This window comes from Malaya genurostris, chromosome 1 (genome assembly GCF_030247185.1).
Source record: "Malaya genurostris strain Urasoe2022 chromosome 1, Malgen_1.1, whole genome shotgun sequence".
In the NCBI taxonomy this organism is placed as follows: domain Eukaryota; kingdom Metazoa; phylum Arthropoda; class Insecta; order Diptera; family Culicidae; genus Malaya; species Malaya genurostris.
The window spans coordinates 144,660,592-144,673,048 of record NC_080570.1 but is presented as its reverse complement, the minus strand read 5'-3'; the positions used below and the strand labels follow the sequence as shown (position 1 = coordinate 144,673,048).

Below are 12,457 nucleotides of genomic sequence, written 5' to 3'. Positions count from 1 at the left end.
CCGTTTAAAACCGATCACGTAAAATTCTGTCCTATCTAACTTGGGAGCAATTTCGGATCCCTGCTGTAGCAGAGCACCTATCGTGAACCACATCGAGTTACTGAAGCTGAATTGATTCTCCAGCTCCTCCGGTTCCTCAATACACGGGTAAGGATTGTCCCACTCCTTTGGCGAGAGTCGCCCCAGGATGAAAAGCGAGAGAGACACTGTCATGTACGCACCTCCCAGATACAACCAAACTTGCTTCGAAAAGGGTGACATGAAGGAGAACAGCGATGGAGGTTCTTTGGTAGGCTTCCGGTACAGGATAGAGATTCCTGGAATTGAATGTGAACAATTACAACTTCGTCCCGAACATATTTCCCCATCAACGCACCAAGGTTCATGAAGGGCATGGTGAAATCGACAGCACTTTCCCGATCGGAGGTGATGGTTAGATCGGTAATGGCCAAATCCGCTCGCCATTCCAGCAGTTCCTGAACCATACCGTTCCACTTGCCAGTGTCGCGGTTTAACGAACCGTAAACACCGTCTTCCTGCAGTATGAACGTGTAGTTGAAACCGAGCAGCAGGGATAACTCGTTAATCAAGTCGATGCCGAACCCTTCGAATCGATCGTTTCCGGTTAATCTAGTCGGGGAGTCCTTCAGCATTCCGTATGGAGGAGACTACAAAGAAAAACAACATAAAAATAGTGTCATAACATTATGTCACGAAACCTACTAGAGCAGTCAGAACTCGGAACGTTCGATTCTGTAGTGTTGCATCGTCAAAAGCCAACGCAGCTCCCTCTTTTTTACGGGTGGAGTTCAAACCTTCCGTGGAGTTCCACACGGCAACTTTCTCCAATCCAGCCGGTCCCAGTTCGACAATGTCCAGAAGGAAATCCGATCGGCGACCTTCGTGATCAAATTTTAGTGCTCGCGTTAGCCCATAAATGTTGGATGTTTTCATGTAATTGATTACGCTGTATCCACTTTTCCAGGTGACATCGTCTTCACATTTCAGTGGAATCGCTTCCAATGGATGCGGAGGATCCGTGCCGATCAGATAGCGAAGCGCTTCGGCAAAAAGTAGTACCGCATCGTACATCAGAGCGGTTTCGATGCGCATCGTTGCCGGGTTTAGACCTTCGTTTAACTCGAGAGTACGGGAAATCTGCGAGGCATTCAGAAAATCGGTGATCTGCCTGATTTTGTCTTCATCGGGATCGACCATTCGAACTCCGGTGATGTTGGTTCCACTGTACTGGTACGGTTCCAGGTCGATGGTGTGCAAATCCAGCGAAGTGATAATGATTTGATGGTGGTCGGTCAACAGTCCAACCTGTTGGGCCTGCTTCAGCACCTCCGGCATTGACTGAATCGAGCATGCAAAGATAATGTTGTTGTCATCGGACTGCTTAACACGTCTCAGTACCGGCCGAAAGTTCCCATTCAGCTTCAGATCCAATTGACGAACGGTAATGGTATAGCCCTTTGGGTCGTACATTTTCAGCAGATCGGATATCCCCGGCAGCCACGGTCCGGATTCGTAGATGATGGTGAAATCCTTCCACTCGAACGCCACAACCAGATCCAGGAAAACACGAGCCATGATGTGCGGATGTGGATGGATGTTCAACGTTGGCAGCTGCGAGTGGGCATTCCAGCGGGTCTCAATGTGTGGCATTTCCTTCTCGTCGCAGATACTGTGCACATGTACGGCGGAACGGGGCGAAATCGGACCGAAGATGGCGGCCACGCCGGACTAAGGAGAATGAAAAAAAATTTCAGTCATTTTTTCAAGTTTGGTAATTTGTAAAATAAAGTAAATAGCTGTGATTTTTTAAATTCTACTCCTTAAAAAAGGGGCGAATCACGTTAAACTCCAGACTTACTCGTCGCTTCTACTATCGAAAAGAGTAACATCAGTAAGGACTTCAAGCTGTTCTTGCTCAAGCTACGGAAAGCCGTGAACGTTGCTGAGAGGGACCAAGAGGCATTAATAGCCCGGGTGAAGGGTGGCGAAAGGACGGATAAGTGCTCCCAAACAAAGTCTTTCTCCTGCCAAAATAGCTCGAGTCAGACGATCGATTACGTATTCCACCTAACAATCGAGAGAAATAAGCGACAAAAAAGGCGTAAGAGTCTGGTCGCTGACGTTAGAAAGAAGGATTGTGGCAGAGGCCTCAATCCAAAGCGGAATACTCGGTCTTGGTGAGAAGGGTCAACCGAATAGGGAGGAAGCCTGACAAGGACAAACCCGATATGGAGCGACCCTGGCTCAAGATCACCGGGGAGGAAAAGAAGAATGTTCCCATAGAATGCGAAAGAAGGGCTAGGATTAAAGGAGAAGTCCTGTTGGTCAAGACCGACAAAGAGAAGTACGCCGACGGAGTTTACGGAGCGAGTCGAAGTTAGCAGACCTTGACAAGGAGGTTCGCAGCATCCTTCGCACCAGAACTGGTGAAATAGTGCAAGTGGTTGAAACAGAACTCGGAGCACTAGCCCAGCTAGTTCTAGATGACGAGGTCGAAGTGAAAGTCCTGTAGAACAAGGTGACGATGTGCAGATGTGTGGATGGAATCGTAAGCGCTGAAGAGCTAGCTATGGCTATGAAGGAACAAGGAGGGATTGTGGCGTTTAGGCATGTGTTTGAGTTCTTTCTTCGTTTAATTAATCAATCCTTCCTCAGTTTTCGTGACAAAATAATTGAAGTAGATCTTAGACGCAGCTGGGGCCCGCTTGCTTGTGCCTGGCAGATTTCCCTCCAGACGCCTGGCAGCGTCATCAGAAGATTCTGGCAACAATGCAGCAACCGTTTCCGGCAGAGAATTTTGCCTAGTAGTTATTACCGGTTCTGTTTCTAGTGGATTTTTGCGATACAAGACTGGCAGAACCGTTTTCAATCAATTCTTCATTTTAAGCGCCTTTGGTTTATTTTTTTTTCATTAGAAGTTAAAATGAAGGGCAGTTAACACATGGATCAATAAGTCCCGAGACTAAAGCAGAGATGACGCTCGTAGTAAACCAGTAACCACGTCTTTCTAGAGTACTAACCTTGGCTTGAAACGGGTCAAAATTTTAAGTCGATCCGACCAGAAACAGCTGAGTTATCGAGGTTGGAGTAAAGTTGTTATCGTTATCGAGGTTGGAGTGAGTGAAGTGACAAAAATTATAATGAAAGATCGTAAAGTGAAGCTCCGTGAGATTGCTGAGATGACACAGATATCATATGGAAGTGTATTTACTATCCTTCATGAAAAACTGAGCATGAAAAAGGTTTTTTCCAAGTGGGTGCCGCGATTGCTTTCGATGGAACAAAATGCACCCTCCCACAAGTCGATGAAAACAATGGCGAAATTGAACGAATTGATCTGCTTTGATCTGCTTCCCCACACCCTATACTCGCCAGATTTAGCCCCCAGTGACTACTGGCTCTTTGCTGGTCTTAAAAAAATGCTCCAGGGAAAAAGATTTGGCTCGAATGAGGTCATCGCTGAAACTGAAGCTTATTTTGAAGCGAAAGATAATTTTTTTTTATAAACATGGTATTGAAAAATTGGAAAAACGTTGGAACCATTGTATCACCCTAAAAGGTGATTATGTTGATGAATAAAAAAAAATTTACAAAAAAAATGTTGTTTCCATTGTTAGTCTCGGGACTTATTGATCCATGTGTTACATAGCTTTAGCACTACCAAACATGACATGCAAAGCTTCCTCTCTCAATATACCAGTATTTTCATTTCATTTTCCTGGTCTCAAGACCAGCTTTTATGTTTGGATGTGCATGCAGGATTGAAGAATATCAAAAGAAGTCGATAAGAAAAAAGAAAGCGATGTTGAAAAACGTGACGTGGCGAGAGAATGACGCAATTTCGCCTGCAAACTTTTGACAGCTGCCGGAATCTTGCCAGGCTTCTGCCGGCAGTCAGAATTTCTCACAAGCGGGTATGAGCTTCGGACCAAAATATACAGACTTGGAAAATTTCGCAGAATTCGTCAATTTTTTACCAAATTTTCAACAGCTGAACGTTCGGTAATCGGTAAGTTCGGTAATTGAATTGATTACCGATCGTTCGGTGACAACATTTTTGCTGGATTGTCAAACAACTACCGTAAACTGAAAATCAAATGGATCCAACGAAAGGTTCAATTATGTTTTATTCATTTTTTTTGTGGTTAAAATTCTGAATTTGAAAGGATTTTTGGATTTCGAACATAAATCACAAACAAGCTTTGAGTAGCTCTAATGTTCTAAAAACTTGTGTACCTGTACCTTAATCCATTCGATGAAATCTTCAAGATTTTTTTTCGTTCGGTTAATAGAAAGACATTGAAAATTTTAATAACTGTTTGACAGCAAGATTTAATAATAATCAGTATTTACACAAGTTCGGTTTTTGGCAGATTTTTTTATTTTTTTTTTTATTATTTTTAATAACTATTTATTGGAATATGAGTTAAAATTAAATTATTAAGATTTAAATTGGGTGTTCAGCCACAAGTGGTAACTTTTCAGCCCTATTATATATATGATTTGGTTATTACCATGAGGGCATCATTTGCTTCCGCAATTCTGAGATTTTTGTGTAGGGAACATTCTAAACCTACTTGTATTGTGTAATGGGGAAAAGAAACTTTGGTTTTTGGAAGATAATTTTACCATACGGATGGCATGGTTTTACCGTACTCGGCGCCTATTCAGATTAATTGTAAAATAAAATCTATGTACCGAAATATCGATTATTTCTATTGATTACCGAAGGTTTTCGTCCAAAAAATCTCCGAACACCGAAATCAAATCTTAGGCTGTGGATCATCTCGCCTCACATTCAGCAGATGCTGCTCTTTATTTGAGTTGAAATTTTTACCGGTGAACACTTTTTTTTTTGATCGGCAATCATCCAGTAGTCACTGGGGGTCAGATCTGGACTATACAGTGGATTTTAACTATGGTAGCGATGCTCTTGTGCTTCATGTAAGCTCATTCCACAGCGATTTCGGTCTTCAATCGCCTTATTAATGCACGCTAATGCTGACTTTTTTCTGATTACTATACCGATTCCAGAAAACCGACATTGTGATCTTTCTGTCCCATTGAGATGCCCTTCGAGGCTTTCGTGCCGGTTCGAAACGTCTGTTCTCCGACGTATAATTATGGATTCCGGCAAACATGTACTCGAAGTGGGCTTGCGTTCGTTTTTCTAGGCCTAAATAAGTATGTGCGAGATCCAGCGGCAGGATATCTTTCACAATTGCAGAATCTTGCTCGACTAAGGCAGAATCGCGCACTTTCTCTTTCTGGTCGTTCAGTACAATTTTATGTATTATTATTATTATTGTCATTTATTTTACTCCGGTTTCATCCTCCATTTTATGTAGGTTTGGCTCTGTTCTGCTTCGTAGGATCTGCCGCTGCGTTCTTTATCAGCAGTGGAGTTTTGATCATCACGTAACTCACAACACCTCTAGCTCACGGTGTAATCTGCAGGTCCACAGATCCACAATATTTCTCAATTTTTTTTTTCGTTTCTGTTTCTGATGTCGGGAGGAGCTAGGGCCCCTCGATCCCCTCTCTGGATACGTGGCTGTTGGTAACATTTAAAATATTGAAACCGTTGATTAATGAGAAATAACATGTCAATTTACTGAATACTCAAGAAAAGAACTAATGATTTCTTCATGGATAGAATAGAACAATTAATTCACTTGAAAAATATTTATGCTCATTTTACTTCAAAATTAGATACAAGTTTTCGTTTCGATAGGATATGTCAACGTGCTAATTTTGGTCAGTGTATTCCGTGGCGTTGTAGAATTATTTTTAATCGTTTCATAATTTTGACAACTCTCTTGTAATGCTTTTTAACATCTATAACTTACAAAAGATAACACATATAATGCTTTGAAACACATAAAACTTACAAAAGAGTGACGGATGTAATGCTTCGTAACGCCTAAAACTTATTTAAAGTAACGTATGGAACGCTTCGTAACGCCTCTAACGTACAAAAAAGTAACGCATGTAACGCGTCATTACGTCTATGACTTACAAAAAAGTAACGTTTCGTAACGCCTATAACTACGAAAAAGTAGCTTCATAACGCCTATGACTTACAAAAAGTAACGCTTTGTAACGCTCATAACTTACGAAAAAAGTAACGCATGTAACGCTTTGTAATGCCTATGACTCACAAAAAAGTAACGCTTCGTATCGCCTACAACTTATAAAAAAGTAACGCATGTAACGCCTATAACTCACAAAAAAGTAACGCATGTAACGCTTCGTTACGCCTCTAACCTACAAAAAAGTAACGCATGTAACGCTTCGTTACGCCTATAACTACGAAAAAGTAGTTTCATAACGTCTATAGCTTACAAAAAAGTAATTCTTTGTAACGCTCTATGACGCCTATGACTCACAAAAAAGTAACTCTTGTAACGTTTCGTAACGCCTATAACTTACAAAAAAAGTAACGCATGTAACGCTTCGTAACGCATATAACTTACAAAATAGTAACGCATGTAATGCCTATAACTTACAAAAAATTAACGCTTGTAACGCTTCGTAACGCCTATAACTTACAAAAAAGTTACGCATCGTAACTCGTTTATCGTCAGAATCTAACCCTTATAACGGTTTATAACATTCATAATTTCCACAAAATAACTTATATGATTTGTAACTCTTATTTTAAGAAAATTATCGGATGCAACGCTTTCTAGCTTCTTTTACTTAACGTAACGCTTCCCATCTCACGATAACATCGAGTGAAACGCTTCGTCGAATGGAACATTTTTCCATGTTGGGGACGGATATAGCGTGATGTATTGTGCATGCAGATAAAAATCGGAAGCGACGTCTCTCTCGCCTGATTATGTTGCTCCAGCGAAGTTCATTATGCCCCAATGGTATGTAGAATGTCATGCGATATATTAATCATTCATAATTGTACGAAAATTCACTCCCTTGTAACGTTCAGTGTCAAACCCATTGATTCCCAAACATACATTATCAATTTTAAGCGCATACAGAAAGTAATATTCCATCGTTATGTGCTTCGATAGTGGAGGCAAGACAATGTATTCATTTATGTTGAAGCACGTGGTTCATAAACAAGACAACAAAATATGTATAAAGTAACATGATTCTATCAGTTGATGTATAGGAAATGGCAGTTCAATTGACGTCGCTCGGCAACGTCGCTGCGCTGGACTGTCCAGCGAATTGCAGATTAGTGCTGCAGCGACAATACTCATGCAGTCGATTCCTTCCACACAACCCGCCTGGGTTCGATTCCCAGCCCCGGTCAGGAGGTTAAAACCTCTATAATTCAGGTTAAACCTCTATAATCTAAACAAAAATAAAGATATTTGATTTTTTCCAGAAAAAAAACAATTGACCATGCGTCCCCAACTCCAGTTAAAAGATGTAACGAGCATTTGTATAACAACGCAGATATGATCGAAAGAGAATGTAAACAAAGAGAATCTATCAATTGCCTTTAGAAACCAAACTACCGCTACTACATTCAATGACCATTCGTCAAAGACAAAGCATATTGCAGTAAAACAAACGCCACGCAAGAGTGATGAATTTCATGTACACTTAATTCACGGTTCATGACCCGTAAAATATTAATATGGATGGTAATGATCTTAAGCTATGACAAAATTTGAATGATAGTTAAGCAACAATATGAATATGTTAAAAGTAATAAATCTACTCTCGCACCTGTGCCAGACAGAGCCGTTCTTGTGCAGGACCATATTTCACGATCCAAGTAACCCATTGGAAAAGTTACTAGCCCTTCACAACAACGCATAGCACAACAATTGAAGGGAGTATTTTGGTTTTACAAACACGTCAAGCTGTGGTTCGGTTCGGTTCCTTCATTTTGGAATTGAACGAGTTTCTTAGCTCGGTTTTCTCCAGTCCGACTCTGCTGGCAACGCATGATTTACTTTATGGTTCTACCTTCACAACCCTTTCCGTACCCGATTCCTCCCGCTTCCGATTCGAGTACAGAGGGGTCTCGTATAACGCGGTACACCGGGGGCGTGAAAAGCGAATCCGCGATAAACGGGACCCAGAGCATATGGGATTTCGACTGATTGGGGCTGTGCACGATTATCTCGCTTCGGTCGACAGATAGAGCTATACAATCTTCGGCAAACTTGTTGTAGATACTTAGACCAACAATTTAGTGTAGTTTTACCGACAATATGTTGAGAACTGCACCGCCAGGGGCGCTTTGAAAAGAGCATGAAATAATTCATATGTTCACAATAGAAAAACAGTTTGAACATGAAATATCGCAAATATTTTACTTTCGGTGGTGTCGGCGTTTTCGGAAAGAATGTTCCGGAGGTCAAAACAGATCAAATTGTGTAAACAGTAATTGAAATTTCTCGCATGGCTGACACTTGTGTGCCATTCAACGTTCGAAATTTCTGCAAATCAAAATCATTTTGACTTATTAAGATGGTTTCTTCGAGAAGGTGTTCCAAGGTTCCAATACCTATTGAACGATTGATGAAACAGCTCTTATTGTATCTACAATGTGATGTTCTGTAACTGAATACCATACTTGTTTATGAGAGTGATCTTATCGATCAGTTTTTGAATAAGTTGATGAAGGAGAGACAGATTTTGAACTGTTTTTAGTAAGTAAGTTACTAAAGTATTAAGATGAATAAGCTATCGACATCTGAAATCTGAGGAATTCGATAGTGTGAAAACTAGAATTTCATACTTAATGTTTTGATTATTTATACAATTATATAATGTCAACTAATTGTTGAACTAATTGCTCATATAGTTCGATTTTATTTTTTATTTGAATTAAACCTTTTTTATTGAACAGGTAAAAGCCCAATGGAGCGAAAATTTCATAGTCACACTCTTCATCAGGCAGTAAATCTATAAATTCAGTTTTTGTAACAAGTGCGGATAACCAATTCGAGATTGTAACAAAAGCTGCTACGTAAACGACCAAAGACATATTTTGGTGAACTGATAAGAAGCAAAAATCGAAAAGTTTGCAGGGATCACTGCAAGGGAAACTACGAAAAGCAAACCGATGAAGTTTATTCTGAATGGCTTCGACGCGATGGATGTCAAGTTAACAATAAAGAGCCAAAAAGACAGTACCATTGCCGTAATCAATTTATCAGCGATGATGTCATCAATTTCCTCACGAGAAAGATGTTCAGCACCCATCTTTTCACCGAAATCCTTAATTTCAGAAATTATTCTTTCGTTTTCAATATAATCGATTTGTCTACCAGGCTAAAAAAAGATGGAAGTAGTTTTTTCCAGCAATTTTTCAACGTTGATGACTTAATTTGAACTAAAACTGATTGAATGCAATCAAAGCAATTCCGATGTTGCGATTTAAGCAAAATTATTCTAACTCGGGAATGAAACAGTTTTTCATTCAATCTTGGAAAATTTCTCGAGTCATCCAGCCTTTTTTATTGCTCCGGTTACTGGGAGATTCGAACGCTGAAAATTTTTTAAAGCACGTGATTTGGTACATTATTAACACTCCAAATATCAAGCCTGAAAAAAAGTTGGAACGGTAACTTCGATCTGTCATAGCTCAACTGTTTTTCAACGAATCTTAATAATTTTACACCCACGAATTTTGTGAAGTTCGTAAATTGAATCAAACATTTTGTAGCAGACCGTTTTTTTTCGTTCCAGGTTTTTTTTTTCACGCGCCCAAAATGCCCTATCTGCTTAATTTCTACTAGATGCTCAGAAAGTTAGCTACAACGTATATATAGGAAAAAATTACATATTCACGTCTCTAACACAACCAAATAAAACGAAAGAAAGAATCTATGATCGTTCTCTCTGTTGCACTGTAGTTGTTTTTATATTCTAGCTTTCAACGCGACTCAACTAGTATAACACAGTTACGATAGCGTCGCGTAGGATGTATGCTTAGTAGATTTGTTAGAGAATCGCATGACACAAAATCATTTTATGACTTAGGGAAGCACATGAGTTCGCATCATTTTGCGAATCCTCCGAAATAACAGCTATTTTAACAAACCGAAAAATTCAGAAAACTATATACAGGGTGATTTTTTAAGAGCTTGAGAACTTTTTTAAACAATAAAACGCATAAAATTTGCAAAATCTCATCGGTTCTTTATTTTAAACGTTAGATTGGTACATGACATTTACTTTTTGAAGATAATTTCATTTAAATGTTGACCGCGGCTGCGTCTTAGGTGGTCCATTCGGAAAGTCCAATTTTGGGCAACTTTTTCGAGCATTTCGGCCGGAATAGCCCGAATTTCTTCGGAAATGTTGTCTTCCAAAGCTGGAATAGTTACTGGCTTATTTCTGTAGACTTTAGACTTGACGTAGCCCCACAAAAAATAGTCTAAAGGCGTCAAATCGCATGATCTTGGTGGCCAACTTACCGGTCCATTTCTTGAGATGAATTCTTCTCCGAAGTTTATCCTCAAAATGGCCATAGAATTGCGAGCTGTGTGGCATGTAGCGCCATCTTGTTGAAACCACATGTCAACCAAGTTCAGTTCTTCCATTTTTGGCAACAAAAAGTTTGTTAGCATCGAACGATAGCGATCGTCATTCACTGTAACGTTGCGTCCAACAGCATCTTTGAAAAAATACGGTCCAATGATTCCACCAGCGTACAAACCACACCAAACAGTGCATTTTTCGGGATGCATGGGCAGTTCTTGAACGGCTTCTGGTTGCTCTTCACTCCAAATGCGGCAATTTTGCTTATTTACGTAGCCATTCAACCAGAAATGAGCCTCATCGCTGAACAAAATTTGTCGATAAAAAAGCGGATTTTCTGCCAACTTTTCTAGGGCCCATTCACTGATTTGCAAGCGTTGCTCGTTAGTAAGTCTATTCATGATGAAATGTCAGAGCATACTGAGCAAATAATAATGCATGAAAATCATAACCTCAAAAAATCTGAGCAAATACTAATGCATGAAAATCCTAACCTCAAAAAAATCACCTTTTAGAAACCGCATATTTCGAAACTTGAGAAATCCCATAAAAGTAATCATATTTCTCATCAAGTCTGTTCACGACCAGACAGCTATGAATTCCTTCACAAGCATTGTATAAGAAATCTCTACCGTCAACTAATCTAAATCACGAAACAAACAAATATAATTTTCCCAAAAAACAGATTTCTTAGTCATCATGATCACAATAGCGCAAACCTTTTTTTCGAATACTAAACTACTGTTCACATTATCGAATACTTTTTGATAAACCAAGCAATGTTGATGAAGATACACTGCTCTTAAATTATCACACACAAGCTTTTATCAATCTTCTAACCAGTTTGTAAACCCTCAAAAAACGATCTTAATAAATCAACAAAATCAAGATTACAGGAGTTGCCAACCCAGAATTGCACACCAACATCACCAAGTGAGAAAAAATTTTACAACTGTTCACACTATTTAATCTGTTTTTACCTCCTTTACTTTCTTTCCGAAAACACCGCCAATCTATATCATCAGGTTTTAGAGATATAACATAATAAATTTTATGTGATCACAATAGCGCCATTCTGTGGGAAGGTTCTAAACTAACATAGTTTTCATAATGTAAACTATAACATTCCTAACAACTTTCCAACAAACAAAACCGCTCTATATCCTTAAGTTCTTTTTATAAGAACAAAATTCTGATAATTGATATTTGTATTCAAGCACACTAGCTACATCTGATGGAGTAAGTCCGAGTTAATACTTTTGCTGTTTGACAAACTCCCGAATTCCCGCATTCTTCAAAATACTATAATGTGAGTTACAAATCGTTTTGTCTGTATTAAGCGAATGATTTATATCATGCATTTTTCGAAGCGCCTCTAGCGGAGCAGTTCTTAACTAATTGTCTGTCAAACTACACTAAATTGTTGGTCTAAGTATCTACAACAAGTTTGCCGAAGATTGTATAGCTCTATCTGTCGACCGAAGCGAGATAATCGTTCACAGCCCCAATCAGTCGAAATCCCATATGCTCTGGGTCCCGTTTATCGCGGTTATCCGGCAATAACGAATCCGGCAACAACGAATACCGGCAAAACCGAATCCGCGTTGTACGAGACCCCACTGTATGTTTGAATGAAGGAATTTCTAAAGTTGCATGTCGATGCCTGGAGGGAAAGGATCTGGGGTTTGATTACAATGCTTCGAATGTGCTCTCGATAAAGTTTTAATGGGAGTTTCTTCTTGGAAAAAGCAGTAAATATTATACATTGACGTTTCTCTTGAGAGGCATCGTTATGACTTGAAACCACTTGTTTTTTTTCCCGAACAACCCTTGTTACCCTTTTCCTGACATGTGAACTGTCATACGACGATGCCGTCTGTCATTCCAAACGATTTGCACGTTATTCGATGTGATTTTTGAATCAAGCTTCGTACACCGTGAAATGCGAAAAACAATAAAATGTTGA

The 12,457-nt window shown here is 39.5% G+C and overlaps 1 protein-coding gene across 3 annotated transcripts in view; it reads right to left on the bottom strand.

The window, feature by feature from the left end:
- Window positions 1–12,457, bottom strand: part of LOC131426046 (glutamate receptor ionotropic, kainate 2) — a 43,381-nt gene that overhangs the window by 6,297 nt on the left and 24,627 nt on the right. For all 3 annotated transcript variants that reach the window (XM_058588460.1, XM_058588458.1, XM_058588459.1), the window contains exons 3-5: window positions 724–1,749; window positions 377–668; window positions 41–317 (exon numbers count right to left, since the gene is read on the bottom strand). In XM_058588460.1, coding sequence (XP_058444443.1) covers window positions 41–317; window positions 377–668; window positions 724–1,749 — 1,595 coding nt within the window. The remainder of the gene's footprint in view (window positions 1–40; window positions 318–376; window positions 669–723; window positions 1,750–12,457) is intronic.